This window comes from Neopsephotus bourkii, unplaced genomic scaffold, assembly GCF_033783945.1.
Source record: "Neopsephotus bourkii isolate Nb327-2 ecotype Australia unplaced genomic scaffold, CSIRO-AGI_Nbou_v1 NB_1154, whole genome shotgun sequence".
Taxonomy (NCBI): Eukaryota; Metazoa; Chordata; class Aves; order Psittaciformes; family Psittacidae; genus Neopsephotus; species Neopsephotus bourkii.
In genome coordinates this window covers 4,943,561-4,969,211 of record NW_026901640.1, presented here as the reverse complement: position 1 = coordinate 4,969,211, position 25,651 = coordinate 4,943,561, and the positions used below count along the sequence as shown (strand labels likewise).

General features: G+C 45.6%; 1 protein-coding gene across 2 annotated transcripts in view; it reads left to right on the top strand.

Moving 5' to 3' along the window:
- Positions 1-25,651, top strand: part of GALNT17 (polypeptide N-acetylgalactosaminyltransferase 17) — a 182,893-nt gene that overhangs the window by 54,575 nt on the left and 102,667 nt on the right. For both annotated transcript variants that reach the window (XM_061363645.1, XM_061363646.1), the window contains 3 exons: positions 9,797-9,963; positions 17,109-17,283; positions 19,411-19,608. In XM_061363645.1, coding sequence (XP_061219629.1) covers positions 9,797-9,963; positions 17,109-17,283; positions 19,411-19,608 — 540 coding nt within the window. The remainder of the gene's footprint in view (positions 1-9,796; positions 9,964-17,108; positions 17,284-19,410; positions 19,609-25,651) is intronic.

The following is a 25,651-nucleotide window of genomic DNA, read 5'->3' as shown; positions in this document are numbered from 1 at the left end:
GCTTGAAGCCGTTCCTCCTTGTCCTGTCAGTCACCCTGGTTAATTGTATTACCTAGTACCTGAAATTGGAATATGAGTAGAAATGCAAATCAATATCAGCCCTATCTTCTGTTTTTTGACTCTTCGGTATTACTTGTGAGTTGGGTTCCCCCCCCCCCAAATGAAGCAGTAGATATCTCATACCAGTGACTCGTGTGTTATCATAGCCTTGGTGAGCAGCCTGTGGTGGTGCCAGCTCTGGGCTTGCAGAGCTCCTTGTGTGACTTGCACCTTGCAGGGATTTGACGGTCAGGGCTGGGTGTCACTCATCTGCTGGGGCTGATCTAATTCTGACAGAGGTTAAGTAAACTTACACAGTGATTTTTGCACATAACAGAAGAGGTTTATAAACCTCTTCATCTTCCCAGTTTGTAAACCCGTCAGCAGAGTGGGGCTGTTATTACAGGCGAGGAGAGCTATCTCGAAAAATCCATTGTGCCTTTAAGTTCATCTTTTTTATACTACCTGTTTTAGCAATAGCATTGTTCCACCCTGAGTTCCAGGCAGCACAAGTGCCAGCCACTTTTCTTATTCATTGCCCTAAGTATGTACTGGGGATGTCAAAATCCTGAGTTTCCATGAGATCTATTGCAGTTAAGGCACTCCTATGGTAAGGTTATGTACCAAGGATTTCGCTTTAAATTTGGCAGGTAAGGCTTACAGCAGTGGCAGCTTTCTATCAACCTACCTGAGAAGAGCTGTGAACTCTTTGGTAGAGCTTGTTGGTGTTACTGCCACCTGAAAGTCACTGGCTGAGGGGCTCTGAAGGGATGTTATGGTCTTACTTCACTGGATGTGCCTGTCTGAACGTTCAGTCTAGGTCTGCCTGAAAAAAGGCATTTCCGCCCACCCAAAAGAGAGCTGCATCGGTCTGTTATACCAGAGAGCAAATACTTTACACTTCAGACAGAGTGGTGGAATAAGTTGTCTTTTGGCAGGGTCAGTGTCTCTTCATTGACCTTGAAGGGAGCTTTGACTTCTGCCTTAGACTAGATGTCTCTTAATTAACCACATCCAGCGTTGTGTCTGCATGATTGGCTACATGAGTAAGAGATACCTCTAATAGAGGATGTCAAAACATACCTTGTTAATTTACAGTTTTATGTTACTGCCTTTCATCCCATGATCTCCCAGCACTTCCACACTTGTAATTGTTGAGGATTTGGTTGCCCCTTTGGAGCAGAGTCAGTGTTCCTCTGCCTGACAGCGACAGCAGGAGGAGGTCAGGGTACTTCTTGCTTTAATGTGATGCTGCCTGGCTCTGTGAAGTGCTACAGACAGCCATTTTCAAAGCCTGTTCCTTCTGTCTATGCCTATTTTGATGTTATTCAGCATTCAGGTTTGTTTGGAGTGGGCTGTTTTAAAACACCAGGCAAAAAAGAATGCTTCTGTATCTTCTCCCTGTCTGATGTGATGCCTTAGCATCAATGTAGATTTCTTTTCCTGAAGGCTCTTGACAAACTGAGTCCCCAGCTTTGCTGTGGATGTCCATGGTGTCTAGATATGGGTCTGATATTGCTACATGGTCACACAGGCAAACACACTGTCTAGCCCTAGCTTGTCATGGTGTGTTTGTCATTGTGTGACTGCTGAGGAGGAGGCAGAGCTGAGGGGGCTTTAGGCAAGAAGCAGATACAGTGGATGTCATTACTTGCTCTGTCCTGGAAAGCACATACCTGGTGATGGCTGTGGGGTTATAAACTGTATCCTGTGTTAACCTGCTCTTGGGACCCTGCTCCACCAAAGGAGTCCTGAAGCTCTGTCTCTGTAATGGGGTAAAATAGTTGGGGCATTGTGTTTGGAGAATGCTCTGAAAGTGAAGGTTTTGGAATGGAAGGGTCAGAGCTTCCTAGGCACTGAGAGATGTACTGATAATACTTTTAGTTGCAAGGTAATGTTTTGTATAGCCATAGTATCCCAGACTGGTTTGGGTTGGAAGTGACCTTATAGCTCATCCACTTCCAACCCCCTGCCACAGGCAGGGACCCCTTCCACTAGCCCAGCTTGCTCCAAGCCCCTGGGTCCAACCTGGCCTTGAACACTGCCAGGGATGGGGCAGCCACAGCTTCTCTGGGCACCCTGTGCCAGCACCTCAGCACCCTCACAGGGAAGAATGTTTTCTTCACCTGCCTTTTGTCAGAGCTTGGTAAAACAGTGATCTATAACATAGTAACTTTGGGGAGAATTCCATTTAATATGCAGAAAATCTAAGCGAGTTGTCTATTGTGCACCCCTAGCTTTGATGCTGCAGTTCCATATATCACTGTAGGAAAGGCATTTAAAATGTATGAGCTTATTAAGTTGAATCTCTGCTCCTGAACCACGTTTTATAGGAAAATCTACAAAATCCTGTAAGAGCTGTGCTAACATAGCTGAGCACTTTCATGATGCTAACAGTGTTTTTAAGGACAGTAGGTAACAAGAATCATTTATTCTACTAATCAAAAGAATGTTTGCCTATTTTAAGTATTCAAACCCTCAAGTCTAATGCAAGAATGAAATGTCAGGAAGGGATAAGCTCCTGATAAGCACGTTAGCTGGATTTGTGTGATGGCCAGCAAAGAAATGATTAAGAATGATATGTCAGGAGCCAGATGGGGGGACTACTGAGTGTTAGAATTAAGAATAAAAAACAGGGCGTTGGGGGAATATACCCACTCCAATGTGTGGAGGAAATATTTTAAAAGCCATTATCAGAAGAGGAAATATTTTAAACCCCATCATCAGGATCTTCTTTTATGAAGAAGCGTGGGTTTCATACTCAGAACCACCACATTCTGTCTCTACCGTGTTGTTTTCCATAGGCACATAAAATGTGGGTTCCCCTGTCCATTTTGTACCACTGCACAACGGGCACAGATTTTCATGCCCTGGGTCATGGCTGTTTATTATGGCTGATCACAAAAGGAAGCTGGAGAGGTTCCAGTAGGACCCCCATCAGTAGCTATGGGGGTAGCTTCACAAGATGTGGGAGCAATATAAGGCCTTAAAGATCTGGGCATTCTGTGGGTGTTCAACCTTCTCCATGGCAGTTCCTGTTGTTGGCATTTCAAAAGGACATATGGAAGGGATGTCACCTTCATGCAGTGTGGGAGGATTGCATCTTGAACAGCCCTGAAGGGCATCTCTTCGAAGATGAGTAATGGCATGGCATCAGAGCTAATGTTGATGGAGCTATTAAATAGATACACCGGTCATCAATCAGCCTGAGCACCTGTCAGGGCTAGCATAGAGGGCTGCTGCTCCTGAGACCCTCTGTTGTGTGGCAGCAGAAGCAGTGGGTCCAGTACCTATGGAGAGCTATCACTGTATTCCCTAGCTTCAGAGCATAACACAGTGCTGTGTGCATCCAAAAATTACCTCATATGATGCTGCCCAATCCTTACCTGTGTCAGACATTAGTCAGACCAGTGAAGTTGTTCCAATGGCTACAAAAAACAGGCTCCTGTTATTTTGGTAACCTTTTCTCCTGTGTGTATTTTTATGCTTGACAACCATCCAAGGCAGATTAGAGCTCGGCCCTCCTGCTTATGACATGGACACTATGTACAGTGTCCGTTGTGTATTGGGTTAGAGGGGTGGGGAATCTTAGCAGCTTGGTGCTTGATGAAGGACACAAAGCAATGGGGAGCCCAGGAAGGGCTGAACATCAGCAGGGAGATAGTGAGAAAATCTTATTCCAAGTCATGCCAGGGTTTTACACTAGATTTCTATGCTCCTGGTCTGCCAGTAATTCACTTTTGGGCAGTTGTGTGTCTTACTCTCCATGACCTCTTCAGCTGTCATTCCTGCACTGGTCAAAGTGGGAAACTTAAAGCCTACACCACACTGAAGTCTCCAAATAGGATGTGCTGCTTTCTCATAACAACAGTTACTTTGCACTGATGTTCAAAATGAGTAGGAATGGGCTTTGGCTAGTGCTGTTCTGTAGGGTGAAACTTTGTGTTTTGGGGATTTTCAGCATGCTGTTGCCCTTTCCTGCTGTGCACAGTGTACAGGAAGCTTTGCTGTCTCTCCTTGGTTATTGAATGTAAGGAGGTGGCAATATTCTCCTGGGCTTTGTGGAGCACTAAGCAGAGATGCTGTGGGTCTGTCTTCCCAGCTCTTCACTGGACTGATGTCTGAATGCTGCTGCTCATTTTTAGCAGAGTATGAGATAATGGTCCTGTTGTTCGTGGTTATGGGCTTTGTAAGAATGTGTTATTGTCTCTTTCATTAAATTGTTTCTGCGTGAAAGGTGCTACCTGGCAGCACCCATTGTCAGTAGGAAAAGATGCACCATGCACAGGCTATCAAGGCATACCATCAGCATCAAAGCGCACTGTCAGTTCTGGGCAAGCATGGTTTGATCTGAAGCTGAAAGACCTGTTTTGTCCCAGAACAGTCCATGTTCCAGTTTGTTCCTAAGCGGCACTAATCAGCACTGATAAATGGCTTGTATTGGGGTAGTGACGGTATAGGAACCAGCAGAGTTTGGCTCTCAGCTGCCTGATACTGGACTCTGATTCAAGGTGGTTGATGGAAACAGCTTTGTGCCCCAGAAGACAGCTGAGATGTATTAATAGAGTGGATCATGTTAAATCACTGAGCAGGAAGAAGTGGTTTTTAAATGTTACTTGCCATTTTGTGGCTCTCTGTGCTCCAGGAGTGCTTGCTGTGATTCCAGGTTATTTTTCTGCTGTGGGATCATGAAGCAGTAAATGATAGGATATCCCTTTTCTGTTACTGAGACAGCCAATAAACATCCTAATCTCACTTGCTGCACTGAAGGGTAGATTTACAGCTCTGTGGTGAGCATAAAACAAATGATCAGAGGATTCAAAGGCAGAGTCCTGCAGCAGACAAATGTATGTAGGAGCAAAATGTGATTTTTGTGTGTGTTTTGAAATTGGCTGGCTTGATTAATCCAGCCTGATGTGTGCCAAGCTGTTCAGCATAAACTCAGCTATAATTCCCATCTCCCCTTCTTAGCCTTCATTTGCTCCTGAATGGCTTCTCACATAAAGCAGTAACAGCACAGAATTCACAGTAAAAAACGTCCTCTGTAAATATGTTTTATTTCATGTGTTTCCTTGAACATTCTGATGGCAGATTTGGTCTTCATCTTGATCTTCGTCATATCTTGGACATGAGGAAGGTGATGGTGTCCGCAGTCCAGTGGTGCCATGGCTCCTGCACCCCTCTGCCTCCCTGGTGCCCTTGTGGGAGGACAGTGGAGCTTGGTCCATGGATGTGCTGGGCAGAGGTTTATGCTGAATGTGGTGTCTGTGGTTGTTTCGTCAGTCTGTTTCTGAAGTGACACAAGATGTGCCTGAGCCTCAGACCAGGGATGCAGTAAAGCCCCTTTTTCCCCTGCTTAAGGACAAGCTTCACTTCTCAATGAGAGCTCAACAAGATCCTTAAATTAAACCCAACACCAAACATTAGGAGTGTTTCCCCAGCCTCTCAAAACTGAAAGTTTTGTGAGCAAGATTTAACAGGACGTAGTCAAGCCTGATTTAACGGGACATAAAATGCCTCTTACTCTAATATCCCATTGATCTAAATAACAGACAGAACTATAAGGTGTCTTGTTTCTTTTTGCTATTGATTCACAATATTTGATATATATCCTGCAAGCAAGTACCAGCCTCAGTTTAACTGGAGAGAGCGGAGTTCAGTGGGGAAGATGTAATAGTGTAACCAGTGATTAGTTTACAGGCGTTGACCAGTAAGTAGTGTCTGTGCTGTACCAGTTGAGTGTTTCACATTTACCAGAGAGAAGACTGGGAGGGATCAGTTGCAGCCTGCTTGAATTTTCATAGAATCACAGACTGGTTTGGGTTGGAAGGGACCTTAAAGCTCATCCAGTTCCAAGCCCTGCCATGGGCAGGGACACCTTCCACCAGAGCAGGTTGCTCCAAACCCTTGTGTCCAACTTAGCCTTGAACACTCATAGCAGCCTTCCAGTATCTGAAGGGGGCCTATAAGGACGCTGGGGATGGACTCTTCGTTAAGGACTGTAGTGATAGGACAAGGGGTAACGGGTTAAAACTTAAACAGGGGAAGTTTAGATTGGATATAAGGAGGAAATTCTTTCCTGTTAGGGTGGCGAGGCACTGGAATGGGCTGCCCAGGGAGGATGTGATTGCTCCATCCCTGGCAGTGTTCAAGGCTAGGTTGGATTAGGCCTTGGGTGATATGGTTTAGAGCAAGGTGTCCCTGCCCATGGCAGGGGGGGTTGGAACTTGATGATCTTAAGGTCCTTTCCAACCCTAACTATTCTATGATTCTATTTTCTCCAATGAGAAATTGCCCTTCTGTGAACTGACCTCTGTCGTGGAGTTCTGCCTTGGGTGTACGTAGAGATGAGAACCCAGTACATGGGGAGGAAAAAGTATCTGAGATAACCTTTTGGTAATGACGGAAACCTGAAAGGGGGTGAATTTAAGTTTAAGGTGAGGTGCTGGTGATGAACCCTGTGGGTATCTAATCACTGACACCAACAGGAATGTATTGTCCTGGTCTCTCCATTGTATTTCATTTACATTTAAATGTTTTTGAAATATATGGCCTGTTCCCTTGAAAATCCACTTACTGAACTGAGACTTGCTTGTGGGCAGACCAGATACAGCGTGAGCTGAGCATTAGAAATGAAGCCTGAGATTTTCTTCCTAGAAGACATTAGGAGCTGCTGCAGAGTTTTTCCAGCCTACGTTAGAAATGGTTTTGCTTTGATGTTTGTTTGGGTTCTAGAAAAGCTTTGCAGAAATCTCAGCACATGTATATTCCTAGAGCTTCTTGTCTCCCATGTGTTGCCAAGCCTCCAGCTCCCCTGAGAACCTTCTAGAAGATCACATTTATCTCATTAATTGCTAATCCCCAAAGAGAGCAGTTCATGGTGTGAGCTGAGGACCACAGCTCTGCTGGAATCAAGTTCCAGCCCTGAATGTGTCCTTTTGGTAACTGGTGAGGAAGGAGTCCTGAAGTTAGATGTATTTTAGCCTTGGATCTGAATTTTGCAGGTCTGGCAGGCAGCTGAATGCTTTCTTACCTGAGGGTGATACCTGTGCGCAGAGGGGAAGATGTCCCAAGTGTGGTTTTCACTGCTCCTGCTGGGACCTCGGGTTGGTGCTGCCTTTTCTGGGCTGTTCCTCTGGGCTGTGCTTGAAACACTGAAGGCAGCAGTGCCTGTGGTGCCTTCTCGCCTTATACAGAAAAGAGAGTCCCTTAGCGCTGGAAAGGTTTTGTGCTTTGGGGGATGCAGGCTGGAGGTCTGTGAGCTGGAGCAGTGGGCACCTGGCAGCTTGGCTGCTGGTGGGCTGTGAGACAGGCAGTCCTCCCTCAATTGCTGTTTCAGATGTTTCTAGGAGTGAACCAGTCAAACCTCTGTGCCTCTGCCTGTAAATGCTCTGAACAGTAAAGCTGAACCACAGAGCCAGCTCAGTCCCTTTTCTGTTTAAAATGCTTGGAAGGAAGGGTACCAAACCACCAAACCCCCGTGACTTCCCATCTCGTGTGCTCATTATTCCTGTTGTTTCTAACAAGTTCTCCATTGGCCCTTCTAGTATGTTTTGAGCTCAGGCATTTTTGTCCCTTGCTCTCCTCCCTGGCCCCAGGAGAGCCCAGAAACACCGGGTGTTTTCCTGCATCAGTATCTGTTGACAAGTCAGCTTGTCAGTAATGAAGAGCTGCGGGGGGGCCCAGAGGGGTGAAGTCTGATGGCACATGGCTGTGGGCAGAGAGCATCACTCAGCCCAGCTGCTCTGTGTGCCAGCACCTGATGAGAGCGTGTGTGTGGAGCACTGACAAACTTGGTATTCACTTGCCTTTAAGTTGCTGCCTTCCCTTCTGTGGTTGCAGCCAAAGCCACCGGAGAGCGCACACACGGTGTTAATGCAAAGCCTTTGCCTCCCCGCTCCTGCCTCTGGAGAATTTCCTTTGTGCATATGAACAATGTGGGTGTTTGACATGCCTGCTCCTTCCCTCACTTATCTCGTCTCCCTGTATCGTTGTTACCCTGTCCTCTGCAATCCGGGGAAGGAGAAGGGTGATAAGAGTGGTGCAGAGCGAATGAGAATGAGCAGGAGATGAACCTCAAAGGGCTTGGTTTGGATTTTCCTCCAAACTTCTTTGATCACAAACTGAGCTCTTTATCCCCCGAAGCGTGCCTCAGGGGAAGGCTGCCCAGAGGTGTGCAGTGATTAAAAGGAAATGCTCCTGCTCCTCTGACCACCTTCTCTGCAGCTTAGCAGGTATCCACAGATATCAAAAGCAGGTTTTTAATCTCTGAGTCAGTTTAGTTTGACTTTTGTGGCTGGATTTCAGGGTCATTTGTCAATTTACCCTATCACGGTGCTTCATTCATTTTAAAGAGAGATTTTTCCCTTTGGAAGATCCTTTTCAGCAGTTGCGGTGTTCCCTTTCGTGGAGACCTTGGCTTGCTGTAGGGCAGGCAGTTATCAAGAAACACACCATTTTTATCCAGTGTAGTTCTTGAACTGAAGGAGATTCAAAAAGCGCTGTGTTTTGGTGAACATCTTTGTCTCCCAAGCCTCATTTTGGAGGCTGCTGAGTGCCTGCTGTTGCCTAAGAAACACCCAGTACAATTAAATAGTCATCTTTGGGGAGTCAGTGAGCTTGAAGCCCCTCTGCCATGTCATTCCTGTGCTTGGTCTTTCTTTCTTATCTAGGCAGGATTTACTTGGTAAACACTCATTGTAATTCTGCAAACACTGCTAATGTTGCATGTCTAGTCTGTCATGAGTGCAAGGAGGGAGCAGGAGCTGTGTTTTTGTCTTCCCTGGCATGGATTTATTGTAGGGAAAGCTGGAGAGTTTGATCAAATTGTTGGAAGTAGTTAAAGATACCCTGTTTGCTTCCTGCAGGTACTTCATTAAAGTCAGGTTTCTGATTAGGATAAAAGGTGGCATTGAACCAACATATGTATCTCATTGGGAGTTATGTGTGCTCCTTGGAGAGCTGTTGGTAACTTGAAGGAGCTGTTCCACTTAGAGCTTCCCTGGTTCTGCTCCATGGTGTCTACAGCCTTGAGGTCTGGTGCATTGATGTAATATGAACCTGTTGGTTGCCAGGGATGGAGCTGGCTGGTAGGTGGCCTGGGAGCTCCCTCCGCTTTTATCCTACTCTTATGTGTCCAAGCAGGTAGGCAGCCACAAACCCAGCTCAAGTTAAGCAACTCCTCCTGACACAAGTTTTTGTTTTAAACCTATCCTGATTGTGAAGTACTAAGACACCAGTTAAAGGCAAAGCTCTGCTGGAGTACGTCAGAGGCAGGAATGTATTCAGAAGTAGCTGCAAAGGGTTGAAACATTTATTAAGGCTGTTTAACCAAGGGCCATTTCATATTTCTTTCATTCCAGAGTGAATGGGAAGAAAATTCACAAGTGCTGTTTAAACACAAGGCTTGTTTCTGAGCTCCTGTCAATCTTAGAATGGGAATGTGGAGTTTCAGTTGAAATGGTAAAGCCATTTTCTCTCCTCTGGAGGCTGCTTTTTGTTACACAAACAAACCACACAGATGTGTGAATACAATCTCAGCTAGGTGAACTCTGGATTTGCACCATGCCCCTTGGTACTCTGAGCCTGTAGGATGCTTTCTGATGGTGCTGTTGTGTCCTAGGCAACTGCAACTAGGCACAGGCAGCTGTAGCGCTGTGTCTGTGCAAAGCTGTGAGGTGTCACCGTCTTATGCACTGGGTATTGAATGTGTGCCGCTCTGCTAACTCCATCTCTCTCTCTGCCCTTCGTACTACAGGTGCAAAGAGCTGAAATATGGCAAGGACCTGCCCCAGATCTCCATCATCTTCATCTTCGTGAACGAAGCGCTCTCTGTTATCCTGCGATCAGTGCACAGTGCGGTTAATCACACTCCAGCTCACCTCCTGAAGGAGATTATCCTTGTGGATGACAACAGTGATGAAGGTTGGTGACGCTGGGGTCTCAGATCTCCAGAACATCAGGAGGATGTTGAATTCCGTAAAATCTCATGGAGGATGCATGAAAAGAGACTGAGAGAGCTGGAGAAGGCTCTGGGGGGGAGACCTTAGAGCAGCTTTCAGCACCTCGGGGGGCTACAAGAAACCTTTTCTTGTAGGAGAGGAGCTTTGGAAAAGGGCCTGTAGTGACAGGCCAAGGGGAATGGCTATAATCTGCCAGAGGGGAGAATGAGATGAGCTCTTAGGCAAAAGTTCTTCCCCATGAGGGTGAAAAACTGGCATTGGCACAGGGTGCCCAGAGAAGCTGTGGCTGCCCTATACCTGGCAGTGTTCAAGGCCAGGTTGGACAGGGCTTGGAGCAACCTGCTCTAGTGGAGGGTGTCCCTGCCTGTGGCAGGGGGCTGGAGCTGGATGAGCTTTAAGGTCTCTTCCAGCCCAAACCAGTCTGGGATTCTTTGGGAGTGGTGATACTGCTGGGAGGCACATGGTGTGAGGTGGTGGGTGTACTGGCTGACACACCATTTTCCCAGCTTCTGTAGCAAAAAAGGATCAGGATTAAAACAAAGTTTGTTATTCTTCATTATTTGTGCTGCATGCTTTAATACTGTTTTAAAATATTATATTCTGTGGATGCTGTGATGAGAGGGAAGAATAGGGAGGGTGCAGCATGTGGAGAGCTCATTTCCAGAGGGAGCCTGAGAGGTTGCTTGTCTGTCTGCAGTGAGATGAGATGGTATTCAGCAAGCTATTCAAGCCTGTAAAAATAGGCACTCAAATACCACAGTAATGAGCACTATAGAAAGCTGATGAATTATAATTACCAGTAAAAGAAACAGGAGGGCAGCTCCTCAGCTGATGGAAATCACAGCAGCTCTAGTGTAGAAACCTGGATGATGGGCACCAGTGAAGCTGTGGGATTTCAGAGCCGGAACTATTTAGCTAGTGAAGAGGAAGTGCAGGTGATGTGTTTCTGCAGTATTTAACATTGTCCAGTACTTGGAGGGTCTGAAACACCAAAATGAGATGCTGCATCTCCAAATTCTACCATATCAATGGGGTGAAGAGAAGAACACGCTTTAAAAGAGAACCCGTTGGTTATAATTATTGAGCTTCTCATTGCCACACACAAAGAAACATTTTTCTAAACAGCTTCTCCCCACTGTTCAGTGTGCAGCAGTGAGGCTGACATTGAGTCAAGTGCTCTGGACTCACTACTGAAGGGCCTGGGACAAGGAAACAAGTTCTTCCAAAATGCATCACCCCACAGTAAACTGAGATTGCAGCTGGCAGGGAGGATTCAGACTGAAATCTCTTTATCTGCTGCTTAGATTGCAGGGCACTGTCTTTCCTGCTTGCTGGGAAGACTGGGCCAGTGCTGGTGGGATCTGGTGGTAAGGCTGGATGGTGACAGGGTGGTGAGGTGGGTGGCCAAAGTTTGTAGCGTGTTCAAGCACTTCCAGCTCTAGGATTCCCTCTTTGTGCCTGTGTCTGCAGGTGATCAAGCTGCCTGGGTTGTGCTGGAGCACTTTATGGCACCCACCTAGACAGGGAGGTGATCCAAACTGAGGGAGTAATTCCTCTATTATGTGCAGGAGGTGGGAAGATCCCAATTTGCTAACACACTTGGGCAATGTGCTCTCTGCAGCCCACCAAGAGGATGCAGTGATTGCATTGGGATCGTGAGCAGCAAAGGCCCTGAGTTATGGGCCAGGGTTGTGTTGGGGGTTGTACAACACCAAGGTGGCTTTGTCCTCAGAAACCTTGCAATGGAAGTACATAGGGAGAATTGGTATAGGGAATGAGGTGATGCTACTATCTTTTAGGATTAATAATATCAGTACTGTGCTGTTGAGTCTTGGTAGGCATCATGAAAAACAAGGTTTCGTTAAGGAGGGATTTGAAGGAAGATAATGAGGGAACTTGGCAGATGCTTCTGGAGACCTCCTCCCAAGCATGTAATAATCTAGTTTTCTCACATAAAAGAAATGTTACAAACCAGACCATATCTTTGGGACCTGTGCATTCACTCTCTGCATCACCAAGGAGCTTCAGTGACAGCAAAGAATTATTAATGGCAATAACATTGTCATATAGTTCCCACTAATGGTAGGAAATAATTGGCAGCAGCAATAGCGACATCATATAGTTGATACTTTGTATATTACAAACAACATCATCATAATAGATAGATTTAGCTTCTGCAGGAGAATAATTGCAGGAAAATAGTTTCTCATGAATGCTAACATGTAGAGATGAATCCTGGAGGATCAAGTGGTGGTGTTGAGGATGGGCTTGTCCAGGTGTGACTTGAGGACAAGGGGTGATGGCTTTAAACTAAATGAGGGAGATTCAGGCTGGGCGTGAGGAAGAGATTTTTTACAATGAGGGTGGTAAAACCCTGGCCCAGGTTGCCCAGAGAAGTGGTGGATGCCCCATCCCTGGAGACATTCATGGCCAGGCTGGATGTGGTTCTGGGCAACGTGGTCTAATGGAAGGTGTCCCTGCCTTTGGCAGGGGGTTGGAACTGGATGAGCTTTAAGGTCCCTTCCAACCCAAACCAGTTTGTTAGTCTGTGCCAACCAGTCTGTGTTATACCCCCATGGGTTACCAGAAGCAGCTTCTGGGGAAGTTGCTAGAGGAAGTCCATGGCTCAGGGCTGCTGCGGGGTTCTGGGTAGGTTTTTCAGGGAGTGCTTTACAGAGGTGTGAGGAGGAAATACAGCTGTGTGGGTAATAAAGAGCAAAGCGTGTTCCCTAACCAAATACTAGAAGACATCTGGGTTTTCCAAGTCAACTTGTAAGTTTTAGAATTAATCCCAGGGGCAGAAGCCCCTGCTGGTGTTTGCCCTTCAGGTAGACCACTAACCAGTTACACAGACAGGATCAAACCCTTTTGGTGTCTTGTAGCTTTCAGACTGGAGCATACTGCTTCTGAAGACTTGTTAGATACTTCTTGCTTTTAGCTTTGTTGTAATGTGGTATGTACAATAACACTGTGCAACATGAAAGTGTGTAATGAGAGATTAAAGGTAACAAACACATCTGATTCTTTATATCTGAGCTGTAAATAGATTAAAGATACTAATGTAATGGAGGGGAAAAAAAGATCCAGCCTTGAAGGAAAAAGCTTTGGGAGCTGTAGATTAAACCCCCTTCTCCCTGGAGCTGCACATTACACTGGGTAAAGGTTTCCTTTTGGAGGCTGCTTTTGTTTGTATTTGTTGCAGCTTGTGTTTCTGAGTGATAACACATTTCCTGGGTTGTTGGGGGGATGCAGCAATGTGCCCCCGAGGTGTTTGTTATCTCCCAGCCACACACTTTGAGACTATTGCTTAATCATCACCTGCTTCTTTCTCTTTGCTTTTAGTGGTTTTAATCGGGGCTAATATCTCTTTGAAAAGCAAACCTTGGGATAAAAGACTGCTTAGAGGAGATGGCTACAATCGGGGAGACATGCTACGGGTTGTAATTTACCTCAGTGTAAGATAGTAGCTGGGACTTGTTCTATTGCTTTCGTGTTTAGCTCCTGGTTTCAACAGCAGCAGTGGTTCTGGTGTGCTCCTGTCCCAGGAGCCGCCTCGCTCATGGTTTGTGTTTGTGTTCAGAGGAAGGTTTTAACAGGACTGGAAGAGGTTGAGTCATGTCCCAGCCTTTCCTTTGTGCTGGTCACAGAATCACAGAGTGGTTTGGGTTGGAAAGGACCTTAAAACTCATCCAGTTCCAACCCTCTGCCACAAGCAGGGACACCTTCCACTAGAGCAGGTTACTCCAAGCCCTGTCCAGCCTGGCCTTATCTGGTCCAACCCAAGTGCCAAATTATTCTAATTGCTCAAACTGAAGAAGTGTTGCTTAGTTGGAGCTGACCTGGTGCTGTGCTACTGGTGCTCATGTCCGAGGCTTTGGGCCCTGTGAGAGCACGGAGGGGAGCAACAAACCTGCTTGGTTTGTCTGTATTGGAGGAGCTTTGCCTGCAGCCCTGTCTGAGAATTGATTTCATGCACTTGCTCCCCTCTTCACAGGTTCCTCTTCAATATTTGCAGGCAAAAAGCTTTGGAGACTCACCTGGTTCCAGGTCTTTCCTGCACAAGTTCTTGTATTCATTTATTGCCCACTTAAGGTGTTTGTTTTGTAAGTTCATGGTGCAGAAATCCAACCTATGATAGCTTGAGTGTTCCGGGCAGGTGAGAGCATGGGACAAGGGAGGGCTGATGTCTCCCATGGCACTGGGGTGCTCCTAGTCCTGACTCCTGTGTCCTCCAGCCTTCACTGTTTCTGATAACAGCCTTGGGCTCTGTAGACTTTTCCCACCCAGCTCAGCCTTGCAAACATCCCAGTGTTTTCTTTAGAGGTGTAGGGGAGGTGCAGTCCATTCCCTGGGACCACCTGGGCATTGTATAAGAAATATTAATTCCTTGAGCTCCTCTGGTACCGTTGGCCTTTGCTCCTTTCTTTGTGTGGCAACAGGCAGTTCCCACCTTTCATTCTGGAGACCCCAGCAGGGTATGCGGAGGCTCAGGCAGGATTTGTAGTGTGCAGCACTGAGCAGTGGGTGTTCCTGCAGCTGCTTCTGGGTTAATGTCCGTGACAAGGTTACCTTCAGCGGCATCAGGTGGTTCAATTCTCTGGCAGGCCTATTTCCCAGAAAGCTCATGTTGGTGACAAAATACTTTGCAATAGATAGCATAAGTCATTACAGCTGGCAGATGGGATTTCTAATAGAGCAACAGGTCTATTGGATTCTAATTCCTTGGACTTGCTTTCAGTGAAGATCAATAAGGACAGATGGAGAACAAAAGCAGGATTGAAGTTGAGCTTCATGGCAGTTTCAATAGGGTTTTTCTCTGGAAAGCTTCCTTGGAAGTAGCTCATGCAATGGCAAAGAACTCTGTTCATGAATACCATGTGCAAATACTGGTTGTAACCTTAGTAAACCTGACTTAGGAATGATGTGGGTGTGCTGTGAAGGATGGTCCAGTGGGCTTCCTCACAGAATGCACAAGTGTAGGGGGAAGGAGTCCATAGGTACAGAAAAGGGAAGAGTCTCATTCCATTGCAGTGCTTAGTTTGGACCAAATTACTGGTTACATAGCCCATGTAGATGTACCCACTCAGATAACTCATCAGTGCATGGTGGTAGGTGCATGAGTGTGCAGTCCTGGCCCTCATGCTCTCAGCAGATCAGTTCTTCACCTGCTGGCATACAGCATCCTTTCAGTGAGGAAGAGGACGTGGCTGTGGCCCCCCAGGTTGTTTCTGATGAGCTCCCTGTTACACAGTGTGATGAGTATAGGAATCTCTTAGGCTTCACCCTTGTCTGCCTCTGAGCCGTGACGTTACAGTTCTTCCCTGTTTCAGTACAGCTATGCTCCCCTTTGAGCTGCTCAAATAATTCCCTGGAAGATTTTTCCTGTTTTTCTTCAATTGAGTTTAAAAATCCTGTTTGAAAGTTGCTTTAATTCTCCAATCTAGCCTGTAACACAGGGGTCTGCAGCATTGATGACTTGCCTTCGGATAAAGCCACGTGAGATGTTGCTGCTGTGCTTATGGGGTTTTATCTGTCAAAAAAAAATCTGTCTCTGTCTCCTTAAACCCACTTGGGAGAGTTGTCTCCATAAAATACTGCTTTTTCTCCCAGTGGCTCAGCATGAAATGCAAGTTGCTGAGTTATGGATGTGCGTGATGCAGATGCTTTGAATTGAGGAAGGGGCTCATTTGCTTTATTCTTTTTATTGCCACTTCAGCATGAAAGAGAAACGAGACCTTTGGGAAATTAATGTGTGAAGGGAACCGTCCCAGAGAGACAGTCTGAAGAAAGCACAGTTCCTGTGCTTGGAAGAAGGCAAGGAAGGGAACAGATAATCCCCTTTCCTTTGATATCTTGGGCTAAGACCAGTAGATGGGCCTTGCCATTTACTCTTCTGCTCTCCACTGCCTTGTTCCCTTTATGTGGGAACCCATGTGTGCTCATGTGTCAAGTTATCTTACCATGTGGATTATATTAATAGTGACTTTTTAATACTATTTTTTTCTGGAAAGACAGTATATGTGAAGTGTAGCAGACTGTAATCTGGGATCATGGAATGTATCTTAATTTTCTGCTGTCCTGGAGCCTCATAGGGATTGAAAGACTTTGTCAGGAGCTGCTTTTATGGTGTTAAAAGAGTCTGTGTTGGTACATAGTGGTATTGCTTAGCTTCTACAGAGTTCCTCTCATCAGTAGATCTTCAGGCATTAAATGCTGCCCCAGGAGGTAAAAAGAACAAGGTTTCTGGCAGAGCACTAGCACTTTTCCAAACTGTTAAAACTGCATACTAGATCTTACCCCTTGTTGTAACCTTTCATATGCTTCCGCGCTCAAAGTCCTGTGTGTTTTTTATACTAAACACTTGTAACTATGAAAATGTTTAATGCTGGTAATGACTTCAGGCTGACAGATCCATTATGTTCTCAGCCATAATACAGGGGCTTAGACAACATAATTAAATGATGTGCAGTTTCTAATGGACAGGAGATACGTGGTATGAGGATCTTCTGAACAAAGCCCCTGTCTCTTTCATCCTATCATAAAAGCAGGGGGGATTTCGGCTTTTTTTTAGTGGCAAAGCTTGGGAAACATATAGCAAATGCTAAGCCTGTAGTAGTGAGGCTGAGTAAAAAGGATAGTAAAGCTCATGCAAAATTTTGATGTAGTTTAAGTTATTTCAGGTGGGTTTTGCAGCATTTCTAGCTAAAATGTTTGTCAGAGACTCTGAGCTCTGGTGTTTGGTATCCACGGGTGACTTTTTTATTCTGTCCTTCAGTGGGGTGATGCCTAGATACCGTAAAGCAGTCTAGATGGCCTCTTGCTGCCTTTTGCCTCTAGAGATGATATTTGGGTTCCCTTTGTTATTTGCCTGCCTTAGCAATGTTCTTGGCAGCCTTTGATTTGTTTTGTACAGGCTGTGGTCAGTCTACCATTGGGTGGTCTTTTGCAAATCAGCATTGATTAACCCTAAATGATTATATCCTTCCCAGCGGTGTTCAGAGATTTGTGGCTCCATGAAGTTACACTCGTATCCACCATTAAAATGGGTTTGCTTTAGGTGAAAACTGTTGCACCTTCTCAGTGGGTTCTCTGACTCTTCTTCTCTAGAGGAACTGAAGGCACCACTAGAAGAGTACGTCAATAAGCGGTACCCAGGCCTCGTGAAGGTGGTGCGCAACCAGAAGAGGGAAGGTCTTATCCGAGCTCGTATCGAAGGCTGGAAAGCTGCCACTGGCCAGATCACTGGGTTTTTTGATGCTCACGTGGAGTTCACTGCTGGCTGGTAGGTGCTCAACCTCAAGGTGTTGCATTAAACAAGGGACAGTCCATCGCTTTATAGGGATGGGTTTGCAAACAAGTCCACTGGCTTAGTAATCCTGTCTTCCTTCTGTATTGAATGGCCACTGATGAGATAGGATGGGAATATACAAGGAAATCCTTCCTGTAATTCTTTTATATTCCCTCCTCCTATTCTTGCACAACTCCTGCCCCCTGTTTTCATTTTCCAGGTTGCTTTGCCATTCACAGTTTGAACAGAGAGTAACATCCGCAAGAAAAATGCTTTAGCAACTGGTAACAGTTACGTGCAGTTCTTGAATTCTTTGTAGCAACAGTGGAACCAAAGGGTGTCCTCCAGCTGTTCCTTATGTTGTCTATATTCCCACCTAGATGTTCCTCTCTTCAGGTCAGTTAAGTCCTCATGCCTGATTTTACTGATACACAGGAATCTCCCATCTACTGAGCTCTTAAAACATCCTTTCTAGGGATAGTGAGCTTTTCTGCAGTGTGGGCTTGGCTTACTCTGGTGTAATGTACCCACTGCTGTCACTGGAAGCACTGGGAGTACAAGTTACTCCTGGTGTTGGTAGGCTGAACCCTGGGCAGTCAAGTGCCTCATGGGCTGCACCCTGCTTGGAACACATTTGTATGTCCCAGAGACTAATTTTGCAACTATAGAGTCTGTATGTCCCAAGCGAAAAAAGACCCTTCTGATAGTCCTGCTATTTACCCTGTTCTGTCCAGGGACATGGTTATTTTCTTGGATTTGGGGTAAGTCTGGGCTAGTTAAAGCACGATTAAACAAAGCACATCCTTCATGGCCCTCCTTTACAGAAGGGAAGTTTTCAAGCCAGGCTTCCCAGCCTGTGGATCATGTTTTCATGCAGGATGTCCACCCGTGCATGACAGCACAGGGTTTGGTGTGGAGTTATCTTGCAGATGGACATCAGAGCTTTACACAGCTCAACTACCCAGGTGGAACAGAAGGACGTGAGAGCAGCCGTGTTGTGGCAAATCAGGAGCCTGCCCAGACTCATGCTGTGACACTAACCATAGCTAGAACCTATGAGCACCTTCCCTGAGCTGTTCTTGGCTGTCCAGTTGGGCTGTGCTGCAGAACTGGCCCCTAGTTAATGTATCATCTGGTTTCATTGCTGCTGCAGTCAAGATGTCAGGAAAGCTCAGCTTAAAAACATGGACTTTCTGAAAACTAAAAAGTTCAGACTATGGAATTATTACTTGTAATGATTTCTTAAACCAGCACACCAGAGAAAATGTGTACTGGCTCTGCAGGAAAAGATAAGGTCCATTTTTGGAGGCTTTCATTTCCACAGTTTCAAACCTTTGTTTGTGAAAATAATCCTTTCCTTGTGTTGAAAGCTTCAGCTGGTCCATGAATTTGTGTAGTTGGTCAAGTTAGGAGAGCACTAAATCTCCAATGGCAGCTCCATGCAAGGGATGTGTCCAGGTGGGAAGCATGGATGAGTGGGAGGTTGACAGAGAGGCATTGAAACCTGGGGTCACTACTGACTCTGTGAGGAGCCTCCTGACAGTCTAGGCTCCTCTAGGTGGGTTTTGCTGTGTCTCTGTGAAGATGTGATGCTGCTTGTGAATGGGAGACGGGAGAGCTGGGCTTGTTCAGCCTGGAGCAGGCTCCAGGGAGACCTTACTGGAGCCTTTCAGTTTTTTAAAGGGGCCCATAAGAAAGACGGGGAGAGACTTCTAGTCCTTTTGCAACAAGATGAGAGGTGATGGTTTTAAACTGAAAGAGGGAGATTCAGGCTGGATGTGAGAAGTTCTGTACAGTGCGGGTGGTAAAACACTGGCACAGGTTGCACAGAAAGGTGGTGGATGCCCCATCCCTCAAGGCCCGGATGATGTGCTTCTGGGCAGCCTGGTCTAGTCAAAGATGTCCCTGCTTATTGCAGGGGGGTTGGACAAGATGACTTCTGAAGGTCCCTTCCAACCCAAATGATTCTATGGTGCTATTCCGTTCTGTTTACTGGATGGTGGCGAGAATGCCTGTTTTCTTATCCTCATTGAAGTGCACAAGATGTATGAAAGCTGCAGTGTCCATCTGCAAATCATAGGAGCAATTAACTATCTATTCCCATGCTTTGCTTCTTTTCAGGGCTGAGCCAGTGCTTTCACGGATTCAGGAAAACCGGAGAAGGGTCATTCTTCCCTCCATAGACAACATCAAGCAGGACAACTTTGAGGTGCAGCGGTATGAGAACTCTGCCCATGGGTACAGCTGGGAGCTGTGGTGCATGTACATCAGCCCCCCCAAGGACTGGTGGGATGCTGGAGACCCTTCGCTGCCCATCAGGTATGACAAGAGCCTGGGAGCCACTCACTCTCTGTCACTGGCATCCAATAAGGCACAAGGCAGGAAGATCAAGCAAGGAAGCTTGGAGGGGTTGGATGTAGCATCATGGCACGAGTCAGCTCAGAGAGGCTGGAACACAAGCTGGGAAGGGTTTTGTTAGGGTGATGGGGCTTGGAAAGGGGTATTATTGGTAGCAATATGCAAAAAGACTGGGGGAGTGTCGGAACTGTGCAGATTTGTGCAGTCTTACGTTTAACTGCATGTAACAAAGTCACTTTACCTAAATTACATGTTAAGATTTTGCAAATCATAAGGAATGAGGTGATTATTCCTGTGTAATGAACTGAACATGAATTCATGAAACAGCATGGGTTTTTCATGTATAAAAAGTACATCTCTTCTCAGGGCAAACTTGTATCTTGGGTTGTTCTGTCACCAGCTCACGGGGTTGGCAGAGCTGAGATATTGTCCCAGATCCTCCAGCCTTCAGGTGTGGGACAAAGCAAAAGGAGGAGGAGAGGGAATTGCTCAGTGCTACTCTGTATGAGTGTATAAGTGGTTTTCCCTTGACAAACCCTAAATAACATGTAAGATGCTGTCTCTGAGCAGGAGTATTTTTCTAGCCAGGTGAACAGGATATATTGCTCCCAATTTGGTTAACATGGAGAAGGCTTGTCCTCAAGTATCTAACAGATGCATATGTGCAAATCCATGCCTGATCCAAATTCTGAAGCAATGATATAATCCCTGCAAATTAGGTTTGTTCCCATTTACACAGAGATCTTTTTTAATCCTATGGGCTCCCTTGTTCCAGACAGCATGTTCAGCCATCACTGGAGGAGTTGACAATTTATTCTGGACAGGAATCAAGTCTTTGAGGAATAAACAGTTATTTTAACCAAATGCAAGCTGCTGGAGTTGTTAAAGAAGGGGCTGAAAGGCTGGGGCATGGAGAGGGGGAAGCTGAGGAATTCAAAAGCCTCTACAAGTGAGGGTGAGCAATGTGGTGCTGGCAGTCCCTACACTGCTCCGGTGCCCAAACTGGAGTCCCCTGTGACTGCAGCACACCCCAGGAGCTTGTTGTGATTCAAAAACTGGGCAAGGTGCATTGAGGAAACAATCCACCCAAACATAACATGTAAACGTAGGTTATGTCCTGTTCTGTTGTCCTCCTAGCATGTGGTTTTAATTTCAGTTTCAGTGTGCTTAGGGGGGAACTGTTAAGGAGGGCAGGCTGTGGCAAAGACACATGGGCAGGGATAGGTTTCTTTGTGGAACTTAGTGCTTGATGGCAGGGGAGAAAAGAAGGGAAAGAGAAGGGGAAGTGTGATTGACTGAGGAGGAAAGCTGTGGGGAGCTGAAGGATTGGGTTATTGTGGAGAGATGGAGTGGGAAGGTCACTACCTAATGCAAGAGGAATGTCAGGGTTTTGGGATGTGGCTTTGCCCATGCTTTCTGCATATGAACCTGTTAACAAAGGTGGTCACCAAGGCCAGGAGTGTAAATGGGGGCACGCAGATGATGGACACTTAGACACAAATTCAGATCTAGCAACACACTTTATTTCCTTGGTTCAGTGCTGGGAGCCAGCAGGTATTGCTGAGCTCTGAGTGCTGCCTGGGGGTTTCATGTACTTCTGATCTACTGCTGTGTGAAGGGTTTGCTCTGGGAGTTGTCTTCTGTTGGCCAGAATGATGTATTAGGTTGTTCTGGTACTTGTTTTATCATAAAAATAAACCCTGTGAATAGTGGTAAAGTGTGAATGGGATATTGAGCATCAGCATCATATTTCTGCATTTAAGCAGATTGCATGAAGTTACTGTTCAGGGGGAGCTGGAGGTGTGAAAAGTTTATCCATCTGCCTGGGGCTTCCTGCAGTGTTTCTGCACCAGTTAAATCCCTTTTAGGAGACAACCTAGGAGGAGTTGATGCCCTGTGATCCCTCTGTCATCTGCAGCCTTGTCATCCCAGGGGTCTGCCTGCTCAGCTCTTAAGCGTTACTGAGTTGAGCCACCAATGAGTTAGAGATCAGATGAGGCTTGTGGAGATACTTGACTGGCAGCTGCAAGGATGTATGTCGTGACCATCCATTCTGGCTTTATTAAGGGTATCTCTACTGTGAACACTTTTGTTTGAGGCCATGGTGTGTGGGAATTGGAGCTCAGGGGTTACCGAGAGCCAGGGTGGAAGGGCACTGCCTCCAAAACCAGGTCTGGCAAAGGGCTTCTGCAGCAAACACCACAGAGTCACAGTGATGTTTAATAATGAAGCAACTTACTAAAATAACATTGTTAACATGCACTGGGGGAAGGATTCTGAGAAAGATAAATGGGGAATGTCCACAACAAAAAGCTAGTGAAAAATACTGTCTCATTGCATTAGGTTGTGTAACCATATACAGACCAGAAATAAATGACTACAGTTATTTCTTTGTCATATAATGCTATGAAAACTATGCATTTTATAGCAGTATTTGCATGAAAGGGATACTAGTGCAGTGCTCCATGTAATTATGTATGGGATTAGAGGAAATCCTGAAATTATACTACACAGAGATACATTAGGTTTTTTAGGGGCTTGTTACAATGAAAGAATGGGAGCAAAGTGAAGCAGTTTATTCCTTGCTTGGGTTTACTTGGTGTATGAGGGTTATGGCAGCCCCAGAAGAGGAGTTCCCTGCTCATGAGAGGTGCTCCAGTGTGCTCGTAAGGGTCAGTCCTTACCAAACACTCAGCAGCAGAGACTGGAGACAGACAGCTCTGTGAATACATTTGGAGGCAATTTTCTCTCATGGATAATTCACAAGATGTAATTATCCAGGCAAAGAGAGCTGATGGCATGAAACCCATCTAAACTACGGCCCAGTCTCATACTGGCTTCAGGCTCCTGCTTTATCCAGTAATTTTCCTGCAAGAAATAGTCTCTCTCAATGCCTTGGAGGGATGCTGGTTTAATACCTGGGTTCTGTAACACGTCTTCTTTTGTATTTTTTCCCCCATTAACATTTAAAATCCTGATGCACAAAGATACCCTCAATCTCAGCACTCACTTGTGCATGCATTTCACAGTTAGACTTCCCTTGCCAGGCTTACAGACTTCCTCTGACTGCCTCTGCCCAGAAGATAAAATTATGATTACAGTGTAATGTATCATGTCGAAATTAGCTCCCACAGATGAGGCAGACAGTAAGTGACATTTGAAAGGGTCATCATCTAGATCCTGATCTTCACTGGCATGAGCTCTTGCAGAGATGTTTTGATTCCCTAGTTCAGATGATCCTAATGAGTGTATATAAATGAATACGTGCTTGCATTGCATACCTGGCCATGCTTTGCTCTAGGAGATGTAGCCAGGATTTAGCCGTTTCTTTGTTATTAATGGTACACATTGATCTGAGTTTACTGAGAGCCCAGAAAACCTCTGCATCAACAGAATGGAAGAAGGTTGACACCTTGCACAAAGGTCTTTGGAAATGTTATGAAACTGCAAATGGATGGACTTGGGGTATCCCAGGGGAGATCCACCTTCTCGTTGTCTCCAGGAGTGACTCATTTCCCACCTGACAGAACATGAGTTTTTGGGGGCTTCTTGTTGTCTGGAGGCTGTTCAGAGGTGCAGCACTGGTGGGCTGTGAACTTCAATGCCAGTGTTTTCTTCTGCCTGACTTACTTAGTTTCATGCTACAGCAGGTTTTGCCAAAACGTAGCTTTGGAGAAATTGCTGATATCTGGAAGATTTATAGCAAGATGTGCTGATTGTGCTTTGGTTGCAAGACTCATGATTTATAATTACATATGTGAGATACTGATGGCTCCAGGGGTCTGATTCAGGAAAACAAATGCACTCTTTCATCTGTGCCTCTTCAAGAAGCCAAGCAAGCAGATAGTGCATATTAAGCAGCTTTGAGCAGGAGGGACATTTACCTGAGCATGGAAATTGAGGTTGTCGTGCTTTTCTATTGGCGTTACTTCATTTATCTCACAAGGGAGGAAAGAAGCTTGAATCTCTGTGGCTTGGTCAGTGAGTCCATTGACAGTGCTGTGACCCCACTGTTCCCAAACAATAGATTATTTAGATTATAATGTATTTCCTGACTTTCTCTTTGTATTTTCCACATTTGGCTGGCTGGATCAGTTGAGTCCAACAGGCAAAAGCACTGCTGAATAGCTCCATTAGTCAGCACCCCACTGTAATGTGTTGGAGCTGAAGGACAACTCCTCAGATGACTTCAGAGATGCCTCTTTCCAACCCTGCAGTGTTTGGGGTACCAGCTGGGAACCAGCTAGCAGCTTAAATTGGACTTTGGATGGGGCTTTGCTGCAGCTGTTTTATGTAGTATTTAATCTTTACTGGTGTTGGAAGACAAAAGCTCATTTAATTACTATTAAGATTGCTGTGAGGAGGAAATCGGTTTTGAGAGTTATGGATTGTAAAAGAACAGAAAGGCTGTTAGGTTTGGGGGTTTTTGAAGACGAAAATAATGTGAATTGACCCACCCAATTACCTGTTATCTGAGCCTCACAAATGTTAATGGATTTGCTGTTGCAACATACTTAAAGAGCAAACTCTCACCCCGGGTTGCGTAAATGACGCAGAGGTTGAGGTGGAAAGAAACAGAGGGGATTTAGGTGATTGAATATGACACAGGAGTGGAGAGAAGGTTTTAATTCTATTGCTTAAGAAAATGCCTGTGGTGCTTAATAAAAACTGTTCCCTCAGTCTTAGACTGCAGATGTGTTGAGGTCTCCCACTCTGGTTGCTGGGCATTTATCATAACAGCATAGGGATTTTGACAAGGGCCTGTAGGGACAGGACAAGGGGGAATGGCTTTAACCTGCCAGAGAGGAGATTGAGATGAGCTCTTAGGAAGAAGTTCTTCCCTGTGAGGGTGCTGAGGCGCTGGCACAGGGTGCCCAGAGAAGCTGTGGCTGCCCCATCCCTGGCAGTGTTCAAGGCCAGGTTGGACACAGGGGCTTGGAGCAAGCTGCTCTAGTGGAAGGTGTCCGTGCCTGTGGCAGGGGTTGGAGCTGGATAAGTTTTAAGGTCCTTTCCAACCCGAATCATTCTATGATTTCTGGTGCTGCTATTATATATCTTTATCTATAACTATATAGGTATATATTTATATATTTCTAATTTCAGAAACTTATTTACATGTAACTGTGAGGAAAGAGCACAATTTCGAGGATTACTTCCTGGGTTTCTGATGGTTTGTCATGAAAAAGCTCAAACTCCTTAGACAACAGTTTGTACAAAATGCTGAATACTTGTTAAATCAGTGCTTCCTGACTGCAGCAGCTACAAATTGCAGGAAGATTCCTGTTTCTGTATGAACACAGTTGTAAAATGTTCTTGCTCTTCTGACATAGCTGCTTTGGAAGTCAAAGGGAAAGCTCATTTCCATAGGAGTCAGACGTGGGGTACTAATGATAACTTGCATTTGGAAACCTCACCTGGTATGTCTGAGAAGATCCTTGTATGCAGGTGTTTGCTTAGAGGGATCTGATGTGTGTGAATGTCACAGCTGCAGAGGCTCATGTAGCTCTTTCATGGCTTCAGATAAAATTGAAACCAAACAGAAAGACAAAATAACGGTAGTGATGATCAGTCTCAGTCTCTAAAGCTGCTCCAAGAAAGCAAAGCTCTATGTTGACCATCCAAATGCTTTCTCTTCCTTGAAGTCTGATTCTACTCCAAGCCTTGCACTCGCTGTAACTGCATGTCTAGGGGTCAGCATCCTACTGTCAGGTTTGTAGCAGAAATCCTGGTGACCTTGAAGTATGTTGGACCACACCTAAGCCCAGTGTTGGGGACATTAAAGATGTTCTTCCACAGGCAGGGTTTTGTTGGTGCTTCTGGAAAGTGAGCTTCTGTATGTAGACATCAGAATAAATCAAACCCTGTCCATCCTTAGTGTGGTTGTGTTTCCAGGTATGTGGCTCCTAAGGTATGGTCACTAGTGGCTGGTGCAGAGAGTGGAGGTCTCTGAAAACTTGGTAACAAGCTAACAGGAGAAGAAATGGAGGGGGATTTTCATCTGTTT